Source organism: Anolis carolinensis, chromosome 3, assembly GCF_035594765.1.
Source record: "Anolis carolinensis isolate JA03-04 chromosome 3, rAnoCar3.1.pri, whole genome shotgun sequence".
Classification (NCBI taxonomy): Eukaryota; Metazoa; Chordata; class Lepidosauria; order Squamata; family Dactyloidae; genus Anolis; species Anolis carolinensis.
Window position 1 is genome coordinate 239728491 of NC_085843.1, and position 18234 is coordinate 239746724.

Consider the following 18234-nt stretch of genomic DNA (forward strand, 5'->3'; position numbering starts at 1 on the left):
AAGCCATTGTTCCGTGTCCTAGTCTGCAGGGCAGCAGAAAATAAGCTTGCTCCCTCCTCCCTATGACTTCCCCTCACATATTTGTACATGGCTATCATGTCTCCTCTCAGCCTTCTCTTCTGCAGGCTAAACATGCCCAGCTCTTTAAGCCTCTCCTCATAGGGCTTGTTCTCCAGACCCTTAATCATTTTAGTTGCCCTCCTCTGGACGCTTTCCAGCTTGTCAGCATCTCCCTTCATCTGCGGTGCCCAAAACTGGACACAGTATTCCAGGTGTGGTCTGACCAAGGCAGAATAGAGGGGGAGCATGACTTCCCTGGATCTAGACGTTATTCCCCTATTGATGCAGGCCAAAATCCCATTGGCTTTTTTAGCTGCCGCATCACATTGTAGGCTCATGTTTAACTTGTTGTCCACGAGGACTCCAAGATCTTTTTCGCACACACTGCTGTCAAGCCAGGCGTCCCCCATTCTGTATCTTTGATTTCCATTTTTTCTGCCGAAGTGAAGTATCTTGCATTTGTCCCTGTTGAACTTCATTTTGTTAGTTTCGGCCCATCTCTCTAGTCTGTCAAGATCGTTTTGAATTCTGCTCCTGTCTTCTGGAGTGTTAGCTATCCCTCCGAGTTTGGTGTCATCTGCAAACTTGATGATCGTGCCTTCTAACCCTTTGTCTAAGTCGTTAATAAAGATGTTGAACAGAACCGGGCCCAGGACGGAGCCCTGCGGCACTCCACTTGTCACTTCTTTCCATGATGAAGACGACGCATTGGTGAGCACCCTTTGGGTTCGTTCGCTTAGCCAATTACAGATCCACCTAACCGTAGTTTTGTCTAGCCCACATTTTACTAGTTTGTTTGCCAGAAGGTCGTGGGGGACTTTGTCGAAGGCCTTACTGAAATCTAGATATGCTACATCCACGGCATTCCCTGTATCGACCCAACTCGTAACTCTATCGAAAAAAGAGATCAGATTAGTCTGGCATGACTTGTTTTTGGTAAATCCGTGTTGACTATTAGCAATGACCGCATTTGTTTCTAAGTGTTTGCAGACCACTTCCTTAATGATCTTTTCCAGAATCTTGCCTGGTATTGATGTGAGGCTGACCGGACGGTAATTGTTTGGGTCGTTCTTTTTTCCCTTCTTGAAGATAGGGACCACATTCGCCCTCCTCCAATCTGCTGGGACTTCTCCTGTTCTCCAAGAACTCTCGAAGATGATTGCCAGTGGTTCTGAAATAACTTCCGCTAGTTCCTTCAATACTCTTGGATGTAGCTGATCTGGCCCTGGGGACTTGAATTCGTTTAGAGTGGCCAGGTGTTCCTGGACAACTTGTTTCCCTATTTGGGGTTGGATTTCCCCCAATCCTTCGTCCATTCCATGTTGCTGAGGTTGAAGATGGCTTTCTTTTTGTGAGAAGACCGAGGCAAAGAAGGCATTAAGCAGTTCTGCCTTTTCCCTATCCCCTGTCACCATCACCCCATCTACTCCTTGCAGTGGCCCTATCGCCTCCTTTTTCTTCCTTTTTCTACCAACATAAGCAAAAAAACCTTTTTTGTTGTTTTTTATGTCCCTGGCAAGCCTGAGCTCATTTTGCGCTTTAGCCTTGCGAACCTTTTCCCTACAGGAGTTGGCTATACGTTTGAATTCTTCTTTGGTGATTTCTCCCCTTTTCCACTTCTTGTGCATGTCAGCAGGGATCCCATCAGGTCCGCTGGCTTTGTTGTTTTTTAGATGGCTTTGCCAACTTCCTCCAAACTAGGCGATGCTGCAAGCTCATTCCTTGTTTGTTGTTGCGGGATTTGCAAGATAACCTCTTCAGCCACATTGGAGTAACCTGGCTCAAGGTTATGGGATTTTGGGAGTTGTAGTTTACCAATATGTTTATCGTCCTCTCTGCTATATAGTGCTGGGGCCTCACAAACTACAAATCCCAAGATTCCATAGTATCGAGCCATGGCAATTAAAACTGTGTCCAGTTGTATTAACTTTGCAAGCCTATCTCCTCAACATAACTCCGCCCCCTGTGTTTAGTAGCCCAGGCTCGAGCAACATTCGAAGGGGAGGGGCGTCGCGTAAAGGAGGCGTGGCCAGGCGCCTATGCCCCGCCCTCTCCCCGCCTTGGAATCAGGGCGCTGTGCTCAGTAATCCAGGCACAAACGTTTGAAGGGGCGGGGCGTTAGATTAGGAGGCGTGGCAAAGCGCCTAGGTCCCGCCCTCTCCCGCCTTGGAGACCAAGGCGCTTAACTCTGTCCCCTGTGCTCAGTAGCCCGGGCACAAAAGTTTGAAGGGGAGGGGCGTTGGGTAAATGGGCGTGGACGGGTACCTAGGCCCCGCCCCCTCCTCCGCCAAGCCGGTTCCGCCGCGAGCGGGATGGAGGCCATGGCGCCTGCGCCGGCCCCTGGCAACGCGTCGGAAGCGCTGGAGCGGGCCTTGGCGACGCGTGAAGGGGAGCCCGCTGCTTCTGCCGGGAGCATGAAGCTGACCCGGAAGGTGGTTCTCTCCCGGGCGAAGGCCACCAGCCTCAGCGGCGTCCGGAAGCTCAATTGCTGGTGAGGGGCCGGGAAGGCTGGCAGAGAGCGGACGGTGGAGGGGAATGGGCCTATACTATCAATAAAGGAGCTTTTCCTGATGCAGAGCACCCAGTAAAGAGGCCGAAGTGCCCTCTCCTCCCTGAGTTGTAGTTCCCTGCCATTTTATTGACGCAGGGTTGCTGTGAGTTTTCCGGGCTGTATGGCCATGTTCCAAAAGCCTTCTCTCCTGACGATTCGTCCACATCTATGTCAGTCATCCTCAGAGGTTGTGAGGTCTGTTGGAAACTAGGAAAGTGCGGTTTTGTAATGTCCAGAGTGGGAGAAAGAACTCTTGTCTGCTTGAGGAATGTGTGAATGTTGCAATTGGCCACCTTGATTAGCACTGAATAGCCTTTCAGCTTCACAGCCTGGCTGCTTCCTGTCTGGAGGAATCTTTTGTTGGGAAGTGTCAGCCCTGATTGTTTCTTGTCTGGAATGTCCCAGTTTTGAGGAGTGTTCTTTATTTACTGTCCTGATTTTAGAGGTTTTTAAAAAATACTGGTAAAAAAGGTAAAGGTTTCCCCTGAAGTTAAGTCCAATCATGACCGACTGTGGGAGTTGATACTCATCTCCATTTCTAAGCCGAAGAGCTGGTGTTGTCCATAGACACCTCCAAAGTCATGTGGCCGGCATGACTGCATGGAGCGGCATTACCTTCCCGCTGGAGCAGTACCTATTGATCTACTCACATTTGCATGTTTTTGAACTGCTAGGTTGGCAGGAGCTGGGGCTAACAGCGGGTGCTCATTCCTCTCCCAGGATTTGAACCAGGGACCTTTTGGTCCGCAAGTTCAGCAGCTCAGCACTTTAACACACTGTGCCACCAGGGGCCCATCAAAAATACTGGTAATCATAAAGTTGTTTTGTTGTTGTTGTTAAAATACTGGTAATAATAATAACAACAACAACAACTTTATTTTTGTATCACACCCCCATCTCCCCGAAGGTATTCGGGGCCGCTTACATGGAGACAAGCCCATCTGGTAGCCACATTTTGTTCATTTTCATGGTTTCCTCCTTTCCTCCCTCTGTTAAAATTGTCCACATACTTGTGGCTTTCAATGGCTTTCTGTGTGGTCTGTGTAGTTTTTCCTGTTGCAGGACACTCAGTAAAGCTCTCCCCCTGAGTTGTTGTTCCCTGCAGTACTATTGACACATTTTATTGTTTCCTAGCCTTCATCAGCATTGGAAACTGAAAGGCAACCTCTAAGGGTCCATTCTACACTGTGGTATTAATGCAGTTTGCGGAATCATGGAGGTTGTAGTTTAGTAAGGCCTTCTTTGCCTAGGAGTACTGGTACCTCACCAAACTCCCAATCCCAGGATTGCATAGCATTGTGCCATGGCAGTTAAAGGCCCTTCCACACAGCCATATAACCCAGAATATCAATGCAGGAAATCACACAATATCTGCTTTGAACTGAAACATATGGCAGTGTGGACTCAGATAACCCAGTTCAAAGCAGATATTGTTGGATTTCCTACCTTGATATTCTGGGTTATATGGCAGTGTAGAAGGGCCCTAAAAATGGTGCCAAACTGCATTCATTCTACAGTAGGCATGGGCAAACTTCAGCCCTCCAGGTGTTCTGGACTTCAACTCCCACAATTCCTAACAATCAGTTATAGCTACCATTATTCCATGGCAATTAAATTGGTGTGAAATGGCATTGATTCTACATTGTAGTAGGTGCACCCTTAGCCTCCTTCTACACTGCCATATAAAATCCAGATCATCTGCTTTATAATGGATTATATGTCGGTGTAGATGGAGCCTTAGTTTCACCTTTGAACTGGCATTTTTATTCACTTCCCTTCCTTACACCCATTCATTCATTCATTCATTCACTCTAAGATATAAGATAGAATTGTATGCATACCTCCCCAGGGAAGAGTGTTAGAAGAGCAAATGCAGTATGGTTGCAATTACAGTAGAGTCTCGCTTATCCGACATAAACGGGCCAGCAGAACATTGGATAAGTAAAAATGTTGGATAATAAGGAGGGATTAAGGAAAAGCCTATTAAATGTCAAATTATGGTATGATTTTACAAATTAAGCACCAAAGCATCATGTTTTACAACAAATTGAGAGAAAAAAGCAGTTCAATACACGATAACGTTATGTAGTAATTACTGTATTTATGCATTTAGCAGCAAAACTTCACAATGTTTTGAAAAATCAACTACAAAAACATTGACTACTAAAAGGCAAAGTGTGTTGGATAATACAGAACATTGGATAAGTGAAGGTTGGATAAGTGAGACTCTACTGTATGTGTGGTTTATATTGAAGCACTTTTCAGACATTTTCCTCTCCCCTGGACTTTACATATTGGGGGTGACATGACTGGCTTTGCCCTGCTACCATACATGTATTTGTTGATTTGACTACTGAATGCCTACACATGTATGTTTGCAGAAAAGTTTAAGAGGGAACATGAAAAGATGTGGTGGAGGCTCCTTCTCTGGAAATTTTTAAGCAGAGGCTGGATGTCCATCTGTCATCCTTTGATTTTGTGCTTTGATTTTGTGTTCCTGTATGACACAATGTGACTGGGTTGGGGTCTCTTCCAACTCTCTGATTCTATGATTCTACAACTGGGAATCTTGTCTTACCTGCTTAAGTTAAGTGAAGGGATGTTGCAATGGGTTCTGCCATTTCAGCAATATCATGTACACATTGGTGCACAGAAAGGAGCTCAGACATTTATAGAGGGTTTAAAATGGTATTTGTGTCCTATCTGGCATTCCCTTGATTAGTATAAATGCTGGCATATATGATGTTATAAATGCACCCTGTAAATAATGGTTTTCTCTTCTAGGGGCAGCCGCATTGCAGATGTAAGTATTATTTCTATCTATTGAAAATTTATTAAATTGGGTTTATGACTGTTATAACTGTTCTGAAGTACAGGGGGGAGCAAAACAGCATCTTTAACTCAATCTCAGGCATATAGCCCAGAATAAAAAGGCAGAAAATCCCACAATCTCTGCTTTGTAATGGGTTATCTGTGTCCATACTGCCATATATTCCAGTTCAGAGCAGCTCATGTAGTATTTTATTCAGCTGTGTGAAAGGGGCCTCATACTACCATGCTACACAGTAACAACAGGAAAAGAAAGAAAAGAACACATTCATTGGTTGCAGCAATCCTGTCACTGTGCTTTGCCACAGCCTGGTTTTGATAGTAATCTAGGAATCATGGCTAATACAGCAGCCAAATCATTTCTCATCCATCACTTCCTATACCACCATCGAGGAAGGAATTTTATCCCAGTGGTTTATTATGTGTTTTGCTTGCTGAAGTGGCCAATTTCTATATCTAGCATTTCAGTTTAGAAGGATTGCTGCTCATGTATGCTGAGGAATACCCCCACTCTTAGGGGCTGCTGTAAGACGGAGATTGGGATATTTTGGGTAATTTGGGGATAGCCCCCTATGTTTTGATACTGGTAAACCACATATCTTGTCCCATTCTAGAGTCTTGTAAAACTAATCCTTTAGTTCACTGTAGTCTGGATTTTTGTCTGTTTATATTATTGAAATTAGTGAAACTGATTTTATTGTAAGCTGCCCCAAAGTCCTGTGATACACAATAGGATATCAATATTGTAATTAATAACAGACTCCTCGGGTCATTTGGTACATATGTTTGCTTCTCCCTTGGTCACTCCCAACTTTGAGAGAGCCTGTTTTTATCTTTTCCCTCTTTTTTTTTTTAATGTCCAGATTTCAGTCTGCCGTGAGCTTCCCAACGTTGAGGTGATGACACTGAGGTATGTAAGAACCTGCTAAACAAGTATGCTTAGGTTGACAAATCAAAACAATGAAATTTGTTGTGTTTCTTTCAAAGTCAAACACTGCTTGGAAAATATACTAATAGGTCAGATCTTCCAAGCTGTTGTGTATAGAATGCATCACACCCTCTCTTCCCTGTTCACACACTTGCTCCTTGTTTAAGCTGGATGTGGTTCAACAGTACAAGTTTCTTGTGTCACAGGCTCTCTTTTTCAACTGCATACTACCCTTGAACTCTGCTTGGACTAGAAATCATGAAGCATGCAATTCCCTACTGCTACTACCACTACTCCCAAACAATAGGGGGAAACAGCAAAAGATTTTGTTTGCTCTTTTTCAAACATGACACTAGCTGTGAATTATGCAGCAATGCTTGATCGGAAATAGATGTAAATAAATATTACGTTTTAACTAATGTTTTAATATGCTTTTCCACTTTCTCTCTAATAGTGCAAATAACATCTCTGATCTGGAGCCCATGAACCAGTGCCTGAACTTAACTGAGCTTTATCTCAGGAGGAACAATATTGCTAGCCTCCATGAACTGTTCCATTTGAAAAAACTGCCCCATCTAAGGATCCTCTGGCTCTCTGAGAATCCCTGTTGTGGCCCTGACCCTTTTCACTATCGGATGACAGTACTGCGCAATCTCCCCCACCTCCAGAAGCTTGATAACCAGAGTGGGTACTGCATTAAACTGCTTAGTTTGTGTTGGGATTTTTTGTGTTTTTGAATTAACTCCTCTTATGCTTCGACTCGATATGAATTGGAATGAGATGATAAAAACCTGAGGCAGTAGATTAATCTACTGTACATCAAATAGCAGGGAATTCCATTTAAATACTTTCATGTGCCAAAATCTTTCAAGTGAAGACTACACAGAGGAAGGAGCTCCCAAGATATTTCTATATTGCCGGTTAGTGAGAAGCTTGTCTAGATTATCTTTCATGTGTCATATGGGCATCAACCTAGTACATTGCTTAAAGTATCTGAATTCAAATCTGTAGCAGCTAGGAGCCATATGCTCAAAGTGGCAATGTGCTAGCTGCTAGCGTCTCATAAACTCAGAGTTCATAACCAAGACGATAATGGAATGAAAAGAAATTTTCCCCTGGTCAGTATTCCAAGCACAATAACTCTGGATATATGAAGTCCCACACTTCACTATGAGATTACCAGTAGAGTGACCCAGCTCAAAGGATCATTTGAATTTTACACTTGAAGCATACTTATGGCTGAATTGTGGGCTATTCATTCTTTATGGTTGTCCTGATTCAGCAAGTGCACTTGCTACCATTTGGGTTTCTTTATGTCTTAACTTGGTTCTCTGGTTGGTATGGTCACATGTCAAGTGGAAAGATACTTAAGTGAATTGTCTCTGCCTTACCTCTCTCTGCCAAAAGTACTCCTGAAATTCTTGCACATTGGAAATTTTGCAGATGAAAGAGAAGGCTAGGGCTAGAACTCTTGTTTGTTATGTGATGGGATTTTTAAAAGTATTGGAGGAGCTTCTAGCCATCTAAGGCTCTTGACACAGTGATGCTTTGATTTTGGACCACTGAACTTGACTAAGAGGGCACATCCTTTAGCTATTGTTTGGTGTTTGTAGTGGTGACAGAAGAAGAACTGTCCCATGCACTCCTGGAAGGGGAGGAGATAACAGCACCCCCATCAACAGCAAACACAGAGCATTGTTGCCAAAACACTACCATTGAGTCCAGCATGGCAGAGTCTACAGTCGAGAATGAAAACGAACTCATGAACTTCAGCTTGGAAGAGACAAAGTAAGGAAGCACTGTTTGTTTGTCCTTTAGTGCTCCTCTGCTTTTTATTCATAGGGAAAGTCCAGTGCAGCATTGTGTTAAAAGCTGCATAAATATATGTAGCAAAGTATTATGTAAGCATACGAGTTTTAATGTTTCAACTAGACTTGGCAGTGTTTAGTGGACCAAAGCTCTCAGAATCCACCATCCAGCATTGCCAGTGGGAATTGTAATCCAAAACTTGCTTTTCGAGACTGTTACACATCTGTTGTGTTTGATAGAAGCAGCTAGGGCAGTGGTTCTCAACCTGTGAGTCCCCAGGTGTTTTGGCCTACAACTCCCAGAACTCCCAGTCCGTTTACCAGCTGTTAGGATTTCAAGGGAGTTGAAGGCCAAAACATCTGGGGACGCCAGGTTGAGAACCTATGAGTTAGGGTGTCCCATTTTAAATCATGCAAAGTAGGTTGTGTTCATAAATGACTGTTTTAGTTATTTGCTTTTCTTCTTTCCTCCATTCCACAGTAAAATTCGTGAGCAGCTTGGTATGAAACCAGTTCCAAGAGATAAGTTTATTTCCTTCTCACCCAGGGAGATAGATGGGAACCAAAAGAAACGGGTGAGTGCAAAAGCATGTGAAGCTGTTCTTACATAGTTGAAAAGGCATAATCCATTTGCTTGACCCATTACTATCCCTATACACTGGGTAGAAATGAATTGTCATCTGATTCTCCCTATTGAAATCTGTTTCTGCAGTTTAATAGGAATAAAACTTGAAAAGGCATCTTTGATTTCTTCATACCTGGGATATATAAGGAGATTACCATTTTTTTCTAGCAAGGAGTGAGTTGGGGCATAATAATACTGCAGTTATTTCATTGGATTGGATGGAGAATGCATAGCACTGTTTCTTAAATTATGGTTCCCAACCCAAAGTGGGGTCCCTTTAGCTCAGTGTTAAGGTTTTGAAAATCTGGCAGCAGTAATAGTTTTCTGAATGTCATCCATGGTTGTTTCAGCCATTTACACAATGTTTACAGTGGACTCTGCAGAGAAAAATCAGCCTGTTTAGAAAGTCTTGCACATGCTGATTTGCTATCAGTAAATATTTGATCTGTATACCTTTTTATACACTTATATATCTGGGTAAAAATCAGGTAAAATTTTTTGGGCAGAAAGGGGTCAGGGGTGGAAAAGTTTAAGCCCTGATCTAGAGGACTGAGCTTCCAGAAGATCACTGATTCCCATCTCATTTCTTATATTCCTGTCTTGTATGTTTTACATTAATAGAACAACATCCTCAATGCCATCCTGCTTCTCCTAGAAGAGCTTGATTCAGAGGGACTAGAGGTTGTCCATGAAACTGTAGAGAACAAACTCCAAGCCTTGCAGAAGAAGGAACTCCATGAGAATCGATAGCACGTCATAGCAACGTTTTTGTGGACTAGTGGAACTTGCATCTTTAGGCAAGGCTGCACCCTCCTCATGTTTCTGAGCTTTGTGTGGAGATATGCAAAAGCTTACAAGAAGAATAATATACATTCCTTCTCAGTCTTGCAGTAGGATCCTGTTGTAGAACAGGCTTTCATCTGCAGCCACAACTTAACATACAGCTGCTACTCTGCACTCCGCTAAGCCTCACAACAGGGAAAGCAAACCAGCAATTAGCTGTTACACAGAAAAGAGAGGAGGGAGGCCATTCTGGGCCCTTTCCTGCTAGTGCCTGACAAGTAGAAGAATTGCTCATAGTCTTGCTTCAGGTGTGGTTATGCCTGGACTGCAGCTGACTTTCTTAGCATGATATTTTCTTGCATTGTAATATTGGAGCAAGAGTAGGCTTCCTGATTCCATCATCCAGTACTAAGGAGCTTTTGATAGTAACTTTGGTCACAACGTCAGAACTTCTCAAACCTAAGATATTTCTTTAAAAAAATCACTGAACTTTTAAATTTAGTGCTGAGCTTCTTAGTTTTGACCCACTACCTCTCCTTCACATAGTGGGCGGATGTGATGAAAAGAATGTAATTTGCCAACTAAACTTGGGGTTAGAGTTTCTTGTTTCACTCAGAATGAACCCTGTGTTTCAGCTTTGAATGTCTGCCTCAGCCGCCTTTGATCACTTGTCATTTTAGTCCATATAGTAGCCTTAAAAAAAAAAAAATAAGGACAGCTAACTGTAGTAATATGGAAAAAAGTGATTTGACGATGCACATTACTTTTGGTGTCGGAAGGAAAATTAAAGTAATTTACCAAAAATGTATAGATTTGGTGTGGTTCATCTCATTGTGTGTCATGTAAGAAGCTGGGTCAAATGCAGGGGAACACATGCATTGATGTTCAGTCATCTATATACACTGTGTTTCCCCCCAAACAATTCTGATTATAGATCTTGTGGATTTGAATGTAAAAAAAGGTTTCTTGTAAATATATTTTTAAAATTGTGATAATTTGTCTAGACTCATCTCTGTATGACTGGGATCGCCTGAGAGTGCTAATTAATTTTGAAATACCGCTAGTTATTTTTGTTTTGCAATGCACAACTCACCTTCTGGCCTAGGAAGGATGTTCAAGTTAACAATAATAAAATCAAAATAAAAAAAACTAATGTGAAAACAACTACATGTATCAGTGTAAGACATAGCTAGAATGGAAATGGGTACCCAAAGTCATAAGCACATCCTGTATAAAATATCTTTGCCTGCTAGCAAAAGAGGTAAATACTGGCGAGCACCTACAAAATCTACAAGAAAAAATGGGGAGAGGTATCTCCAAGTGATCCAGTAGATGGTATTTATTTTTTATTCTTTTGAAAAAAAAAAACCTCAACATGTTTAATCCTATGGATATATTTGTCCTTCCTCATAAAAATCAGCATGATTATAGCTTCATACTATATACTACATTCAATTTTTTCTATACTCAATTGGATTGACATATATCTCTTTTGGAAGGAGGGGAGAATCAATTACCCCTGATTTTCTTTACCCTTTTTTGTGAGAAAAATTCCTCTATATTCCCCACTTCAATGTGGATGAAATTTTGCCACGTTTTGGCCATTTTAGGTCCAGCAAAGGCCTTTTAAGTCACTTCCAGAATGTATTGTTTTGGTCCTGATAGCCCAGAGGAAGCTGTAAAATATTCCCTTAAATGGCATTTTTAGTATTTCCCCCCAAATGTTGGGGCTTTCTGTGCCTTTTGAGAGCATCAGGTTTTTTTTTGGGGGGGGGGGGGAGGATGGGAATATACAGGCTATATGTGGCCAATACCTGCTTTTAAGCCCTTAGGGCACAGTCCTAGGACAGCTGGCAAAAGTCCCCATGTACTGTACTCCAAGGGGTTTCTGAAAAATGCTAAAATAATTCCCTGGCTATGTAAAATAAAACACAGTCCTCTAGAAGTATGAGTTATGACACTCAGTATTTTAATCCAACCCTAATAACCATAAAATTATTTTATGTTCATCTACTGCCAAGCTAAAGACCATCGTATTTTTCTGCAGAAATGGACTATAAAATCAAACCTGGTATGTCCCAGAGTAACCTTTTACACAGTGCCAGGAATCTGAAATTAGTAACAGCACAAAGTAATGAGCCATAAAAAGGACCTTGCACACTAATTTATAGTTCTCTTACCTTGCCTAGAGATATTTTTCCCTTTGGTGTTAATTGCTCTGGCTTTTCCGAGTTTTGTATTAGGTAAAGGTAAAGGTTTCCCCCGACATTAAGTCCAGTCGTGTCCGACTCTGGGGGTTGGTGCTCATACCAATTTCTAAGCCGAAGAGCCGGCGTTGTCCGTAGACACTTCCAAGGTCATGAGGCCAGCATGACTACATGGAGCACCATTACTTTCCTGTCGGAGCAGTAGTTATTGATCTACTTACATTTGCATGTTTTGATCTGCTAGGTTGGCAGAAGCTGGGTCTAATAGCAAGTGCTCACTCTGCTCCCCGGATTCGAACCTGCGACCTTTGGGCCCGCAAGTTCAGCAGCTCAGTGCTTTAATACGCTGCGCCACCAGGAGCTCGAGTTTTGTATTAATAACTTGTAAAAAGTGGTGTTAGGTCTACAGCAATATATTCAACAAAACATGAGACTACAAATCCTTTAGTATGGTGTGTTCCAGATGTAATTCCTTACTGAAAACTAGTGGCAGTGCCTAGTTCTACCTGGGCTGGATACCCCCCTCCACCAATCTTGTTATCTTTGTAGGGGCTCTGTCTCTCTCATCTATCCACTGACACAGATGGTCTTCCACCCACTCTAGCACTTTTCCACTTAGCCATTTTGTAATTTCTCATCTGTCACCCCACCTTCTTATTTAGAAATTTATTGCTAGGGTCACCAAAATGAAAACTGGAGAGGGTTCTCTACCTTTACCTTACCTAGAGAGGGAATTTCAAAAGAGATTGCTTGTCATACAGCAAAGTAACAAGTTACATCTGAAATTTCCTCTTCTATACAACTATTAGAGTGCAGAAGTTCTCCCCAGTTTTCCAACCCTACAGCTACCCAAATTCTTCTATTTCATCTTACTTTCTCTTCTTTTCTTTCGTGTACACAATGATGCTCATTCTCCACATGTCCTTTTGCCAGCTGCAGTCTTCCTTCCCTCCCTCTCTCTTAAGAGAATAATAGTACAATAAAGAGAAGCTGCAAGACTGTTTTCTTTTCCCAGCCTTTTGCCCTTGTGTTGCTGCTTAGATGCCTTATGGAGAAAGGAATGGGCCAAGCTCTGTGAAGCTTGCTCTTTAATGGCTAGGGTAGGGAAGGCTGCCACCTAAGGATTGAAGATAATGCTGTAGGCTGTGCATAAATGTGAATTAACTACATTATTCTTTTTTAAACAGTGAAATAACCTTGATGCTTATACCCTAGGTCTTCTTTGCCTGTATGATACATTTCAAGTGTCTGGGCTTCATAGTTGTGAGATGAAGAACTATACATACATACATACATACATACATACACACACACACACACACACACACACAGAGTGTGTGAAGAGGATTATTTAAAATGGAAGCATCTAATTCACTTTATGTATGCAAGAAAGGCATATACTGGCTGAAGGGGGAACAGCTTATTTCTTTAGAGCTCCCAAAATTGGCTGTGTATGTGTGTGTGTGTGTGGCAGGGGGGGATCACAGAAGGCAATGTTGCCTTCATGTTTCACTTTATTCTGGCCTAGACTTTCTCACACCAAAGTGAGGTAGCAAAAAAGAGCCATAATGGATTGAAGCAGGGGACAGGCAGAAAATGTCTGATGATTTGAAGAAAGTTTAGCAGTTACAGGACAACTGAATCCGTTCAGGATGGCACTGTTGTAAAATCATTATTCCACTAATTTCTTTTGCACTCTGACCCTGGCAAAAATTCAGTTGCCTGCCATAAGTTAGTCTTTTGGATACAGGGGAATGATATACAACATGAGAATTGAAGATCAACTTGTTCCCACTTCTACAGGATGAGGTTGTCATTTGCCAACTTGACAGACTTCATTTAGAAAGAATTCTGGTACATTTTTGTGTTTTTGCTGTTTGTCACAGTTCATTCCATTTCTGGAAGTCTTATTTTTGGGAGGGCCCATTACAGAACTCCACAGGGAATTTTTGGTAGCTATTGTATTTTCCATGGCAGAACTGCACTAAGTAATCTGATATGAATCCCAAATGATATGCTGTTGCAAATGAGTGGAATTCCTTAGTATCCGCCATGCTGGATAGAGCTGTAGGCCGAATATAGAGGATGTAAGGTTTCCTACCTGTGTTGTTTATTTCATGTTTAGATCAGAGTCTGGTTAACAATTGGGAGCATCATAACATGTAACACACACACACAAGTTTGATTCAGTGGATTTTTTATATTTCTAGGGGACACCAAGCTGTGCCACAGACAGGTACAGGCAATACAGGACACCAGTTTCACAGAAGTGCATCAGGAAGAGCACAGATACAGCATGGCCACAGAGCTGGTGCCACCATGACAGCTCCAGTCAGGTACAATGAATCAGACATACTAGCCAGACTGCATGGAAAAGAAGGCTCTCCATGCAAAGTCAAAGCACATTAATCAGCCCAACCCACCACTCAGGCATACTGTTCTCTTCCCTGTTGGCATGTGTCATTTCAGTGTGGAAGGGTGAGGCAGGAAGAACAGTTCTTCTGCTTGCTGCGCTGTTCAAAGTGAAGCCTAACTCCTGCAGACATAGGACGCACCTGAAAGACAGGATCTTTCTTGGATATGAAATCTTCAGGCCCTAAAATCTATTGCTCACATATCACCCAAGTTTGGGGAGTCCCATATTATCTATAGTTTTGACTAAAGGGAAGACCCCCCTTCTGGAATTTTGCTTTCTTCTTGGCATCTGGCTGGAAAGACTCAAAAACTACCTCATTGTTCATATGACAATCAGTACCATGATTATTTTAGTATCAAGAATAAAAGATTAGCCTGTGAAACAGGAGATTCTGTTTGGCATTGTTGTGTGCATTGATAAATCAGAATTCACCCTTTGCTACCTGCTGCAAACAGAGAGGGAGCTTACAAGCAGAAGCATATAACTTCTCCCTTCTTCCCCAAAAAACCTCAGTAGGGAGGACTGTGAGCTTCTGGAGTGGGCATGGCATGATTCTGTAACAACGGCAGGGCTGCCCCCCAGCCACATTCCTGCAGGCTCACAGTGGCACCAGCACTGCACTCAAAAGTCATGAGAAGGCCAGAGTGGGAGGGAACTACAGGGAAGTGGCTAGGGGTGGAGAGAAGGGAAGAAGTGTAGCTAGAATCCCTTCTCGATACTAAGAGTGCGCCGGGTAACATGCTCTATCTTCCCAGACACATATTCAGTCAGACTGATCTGGTAGTGGGCCAACATCTTCAGCATAAGACGCAGGTTCAGCCACCATTGCTCCTTCGGGAGCCTATGCCTGTCGGGAGAGAGAAAGAGAGCAAAGGGAAGTAGCAGTGTTAGTGCTATATCAAAATCAGACACAGGACTGAAACCTGGAGAATGTAATACAGTACTGCATACAGCCTGCCTGGGAAAATGTAGCATGTGGCTCTCTCATGTGCAAGTACTATGATCTGGGGGCCTGCAGGAGAACAGGGGAAGGAAGAATGTGGTCTGTAGGCCACATGCGGATCCCCCAGGGCTGGATTTGAAGTCCTTAGCCACTCAATTTCCAAATAATTTTGACCAAATTTTCACACACCACCAATGCTATTTTAGGTCCAGAGGAAGTAAATTTTATCATTTTCTTGTTTTTATATAAAGGTCTTCCCTGGAACTAGAACATGATAATATTGCTCCCTGCACTCTTAGAAGTTATATGGGGAGAATTCTGACCTCCCAACAAAAAAGTAAAAAATCAAGAGTGGGGGGCATCCTCCAAGGTCCCCCAGGGAGCTAATGTGTTTCCACAAAACCCTGACAGTTGCCCATCCCTGGATCAAAGCTTCCAGAATACGTGAACTCTTAACATCTCTCTTTTTGAAACTTAACATCGATTAGAAGACAGGTGAAAAGCCCACCCTGCTGCTCAGTATTTAAGTGCTTCAAGAAATCTACTTAAATTTTCTACTTTTACACAGGCAGTTGGAAATGGGCTCAACAAGGCTGAGCAGTAAAGTAATTAGTACTGCTGATTTACCTACCTGGCCTTTCTATGAGACCTGTTTTATACTCTGACAAGAGGTGTCTTCACTATCACCAGTCTCACATCGCACAACTTGGACGTTCAAAGGGAAACTACTTACTCAAAGTCTGTTACTTTCTTAAGCTCAGTCACGGGGCTAAAGGACACAGTCTTCCTCCGAAGGCCTATTACACAGGCAGAGTCTGCAGAATTGGCAAATACCCGGCCTGTGGAAAGAGAAGGGCATCTTATCTGAGATGCCAGGCAAGTCTACAGAAGAAAGGCAGTAGCTAGAGAAAACTGAAGATAGCAGGACCCAAAGATAATGGGTTTTTTATGCTTACTACTGAACATTGGCAAACATCAAAGCACTAACCAAGTTCTCATAAAACTGCAGCTGCCAGTAGGCTGTTAGGAAGTGTGGGAGTCAAAGTCCAAAACACCTGGAGGGCCAAAGTTTGTCCATGCCTGTGTTAGAGTAAAACTTCCGCTGTCTATACCATTAGTGAGTTGTAGTCCCATATATCTGGAGGGCATCAGGTTGGGAAACGTGGGCTAGACTTAAGAATAGTTCTACACAACACATCAAGGAAACAACATTGGGATAATCTTTCTGGGTACACCAACATATCCCAAATCCTCATATCTCTCTACAAAATAACCATAACTAGACTCAAATAAGGATGATTAATAACTGTTCTTGTTCATTTTGAGGGCAGCTACAATAGAACTACTTTATGCTGTATGAAGCAAGTTTTAAGGTGAAGTCTGTTACATACAGACTTCACCTCATTCCCTCAAAGTTTTGAACATCCTCACCCTCCTTACTATATAGAATACAGCAGCAAAGATGTTCTACCCTGGAGGCAGTATTTTTAACATACCTTTACGGTAGGATTCCTTCAGCTTGTCTGACATCCACAGTACCGCTTTCACACCCAGCTTTGTGCTGTAATTGCGATCAAAAGGAGTTGGAGCACCTCCCTAGAAACACAGACAGGAAATGGAAAGCAGAGTAATAGTCCTGCTAGTAAAGGTTCTTCACCATGTGACATTATCTTTCAAAGGCATAACTGAATTTAATTATGGAGTCATTCCAGACTTAATTTGAAAAATTAGTATCTTTGTTTCAGCTTCAGCCACAGAAGCCCAAAGATCCAGAGAGAATAGGCGCATATCCATAGAGTGTTGCTCTCCAGCTCCCCTAAAGGCAATACAGTTGGCCCTTCATATCTTAGGTTTTAGTTTTTGCAGATTTGCTTATTCATGGATTTGAATCTGTAGGTCAGTGCTGACGAACCTATGGCATGTGAGCCAGAAGGGGCAAGAAGGTGCCCTCTTTCCTGGCATGCTCGCTTGCTTGCCTCCCCAATCGCCATCTTGTTCACTCGTCTGCCCTGTTTGTCATCCCACCTGCTTGCCTGCCATCCCACTCACTCGCCCCCCACCATCCCATTCACTTGCCTGTCATCCCGCTCGCTCACCCACCCGCCATCGTGCTGGAGGAGTTACAGACTGCTAAAAAGAACAGCTCTTTAGGAATTTCTAGGTCCTTCAGTGTGATTCTACTTCAAAACCTGGTGCAAGTCGGCCACTAAGTTGTGATAGAAGACCTAGACATTCCGAGATATGAGTTCCCTCAGGTAAAAAACAAACAAACAGCATTTTAAAATTTTAGTCAGTATCCCAATTTTGCAGGAGTTCTGTTCTAGCAAATGTGAAGGGTTGACTGTAGTTTCATGACTTGAGACTAGTGTTTTCTCACTGGAATGTACTAGTTTGATGTTGGACACTAAGATACTAGCTAAAACTATTTTATGCAAAACTCAAATCAGACCCTATAAACACCAAGGCTCTAACATGGCATAAATTGTTGACTAGTTATTTGGAGAACACATATGTATTTTTTTAGTCATACATTTTTTAAATTTCATTTTTATACTTTTATACCATAAGAGTGGGGGGAAAGGCCAAGGAAAGTATGAGTTGATTATGGAGTTTTGTTAGTAAGTTCGGTCTATCCATATTTTTTCTTCAGTAATTCTTCCACAAGCATCATCCGCCATTATTATTTGCTTCCACCATAAATCTTAAATGAGATCTACCTTCAAATGATGTGTCCCTCCTCAGAGCTGAGCCACTATCCCACTTCACATACCTGCTGGAGATGGCCTAAAACGTTGATCCTGCAATCAAATATGCCTTTCCCCTCTGAAGAGTAAAGGTTGTAGAGAAACTCAGTGGTATAGTGTGTATGGCACTTCTCATTTCTAAAAAGAAAACACAAGGAAGAAGAAAAACTTCTTAGGCACTAGGCAACTACACCTTTTGCATAAAAGGCAATATAAAAATATGTTGGATCCTATTCAAGGTGCTTATTTTAAAATGTAAGTCTTCAGTGGCTCAGTCTGGTGTCCTGAATATCCCTCAGAAAAAGGAAAGGTCTGGGCTTTCTTGGTTGTAGCTCCAAAG

General features: G+C 42.5%; 2 protein-coding genes across 3 annotated transcripts in view; one reads left to right on the forward strand and one right to left on the reverse strand.

Moving 5' to 3' along the window:
• The first annotated feature begins 2230 nt into the window (after window positions 1-2230).
• cfap410 (cilia and flagella associated protein 410) lies at window positions 2231-10579 on the forward strand. 2 transcript variants are annotated; one of them, XM_003218416.4, is made up of 7 exons: window positions 2231-2551; window positions 5396-5414; window positions 6304-6350; window positions 6823-7052; window positions 7982-8156; window positions 8658-8751; window positions 9423-10579. In XM_003218416.4, the coding sequence occupies exons 1-7, from the start codon at window positions 2373-2375 to the stop codon at window positions 9549-9551; spliced, it is 873 nt and encodes a 290-aa protein (XP_003218464.2). In that variant the 5' UTR covers window positions 2231-2372; the 3' UTR covers window positions 9552-10579. The 2 variants fall into 2 exon arrangements, with proteins under 2 accessions (XP_003218464.2, XP_062832555.1); XM_062976485.1 differs by lacking the exon at window positions 2231-2551 and adding an exon at window positions 2577-2806.
• Window positions 10580-13971: 3392 nt separating this feature from the next.
• pfkl (phosphofructokinase, liver type) overlaps window positions 13972-18234 on the reverse strand; it is a 48328-nt gene continuing 44065 nt past the window's right edge. Inside the window, exons 19-22 of the mRNA XM_003218369.4 lie at window positions 17921-18032; window positions 16647-16746; window positions 15884-15989; window positions 13972-15054 (exon numbers count right to left, since the gene is read on the reverse strand). Of these exons, the coding sequence (XP_003218417.2) occupies window positions 14907-15054; window positions 15884-15989; window positions 16647-16746; window positions 17921-18032 (466 nt within the window). The 3' untranslated portion in view covers window positions 13972-14906. The remainder of the gene's footprint in view (window positions 15055-15883; window positions 15990-16646; window positions 16747-17920; window positions 18033-18234) is intronic.